The sequence below is a fragment of the Eimeria mitis genome, genomic scaffold, assembly GCF_000499745.2.
Source record: "Eimeria mitis Houghton genomic scaffold, Emh_scaff6465, whole genome shotgun sequence".
Taxonomy (NCBI): Eukaryota; Apicomplexa; class Conoidasida; order Eucoccidiorida; family Eimeriidae; genus Eimeria; species Eimeria mitis.
Window position 1 is genome coordinate 1 of NW_013574626.1, and position 1042 is coordinate 1042.

General features: G+C 33.4%; 1 protein-coding gene across 1 annotated transcript in view; it reads left to right on the plus strand.

Annotated features, from left to right (window-relative positions):
- Positions 1-512: 512 nt before the first annotated feature.
- The window catches only part of EMH_0087600 (uncharacterized protein), a gene marked incomplete at both ends in the record, with an annotated part of 669 nt that continues 139 nt past the window's right edge, over positions 513-1042 (plus strand). Inside the window, one exon of the mRNA XM_013501170.1 lies at positions 513-1040. Within this exon, the coding sequence (XP_013356624.1) occupies positions 513-1040 (528 nt within the window). The remainder of the gene's footprint in view (positions 1041-1042) is intronic.

Consider the following 1042-nt stretch of genomic DNA (forward strand, 5'->3'; position numbering starts at 1 on the left):
TATAAATATAAATATAAATATAAATATAAATATAAATATAAATATAAATATAAATATAAATATAAAAAATATAAATATAAATATAAATATAAATATAAATATAAATATAAAAAATATAAATATAAATATAAAAAATATAAATATAAATATAAATATAAATATAAATATAAATATAAATATAAATATAAATATAAATATAAAAATATAAATATAAATATAAATATAAATATAAATATAAATATAAATATAAATATAAATATAAATATAAATACAGAATATAAATATAAATATAAATATAAATATAAATATAAATATAAATATAAATATAAATATAAATATAAATACAAATACAAATATAAAAGAGTATAAATACGCAAACAAATAAAATATAAATAAACAAAAAGCATTAAAAAAATATATATATATATATATATGTATATATGTATATTGTTGTTTGTATTCAGCATCACTATCTAACAAAAGCGGCTCTGCTGGTTCGTATGGCAGCAGCAATGCAGCAGCAGCAGCAGCAGCAGCAGCAGCAGCAGCAGCCCCACAGCCTTTCTGGGGTGTCTGTACACCTCAAGGTGCTGCAGCAAACAGCAGATGAAATAGCTCTTCCTTCTTCTCTCTCCCAGCAGATGTTTCTACCCTCGCTGCTGCCCCCTTATTCTTTCTGCAGCAGCAGCAGCAGCAGCAGCAGCAACAGCAGCAGCAGCAGCAGCAGCAGCAGCAGCAGGTTTCGTGATCTGGCGGAGACCCTGAAGCAAGAGAGCTCCAATTGGCTTCAGGAGAATAGTAATGCTCCTGCTGCTGCTGCTGCTGCTGCTGCTGCTGCTGCAGATGGTCGGTGGCTTAGAGAAGCATCGCAGCAGCAGCAGCAGCAGCAGCAACAGCAGCAGCAGCAGCAGCACAGCGAGAGAGAGGAGGAAGACAGAGGGGTTGCTGCTGATGGACCTGCAGCAGGAGAAGCAAAGACAGCAGAAGAAACAGCAGCAGCAGCAGCAGCAGAAGCAGCAGCAGCAACAGTAGCAGCAGTTGC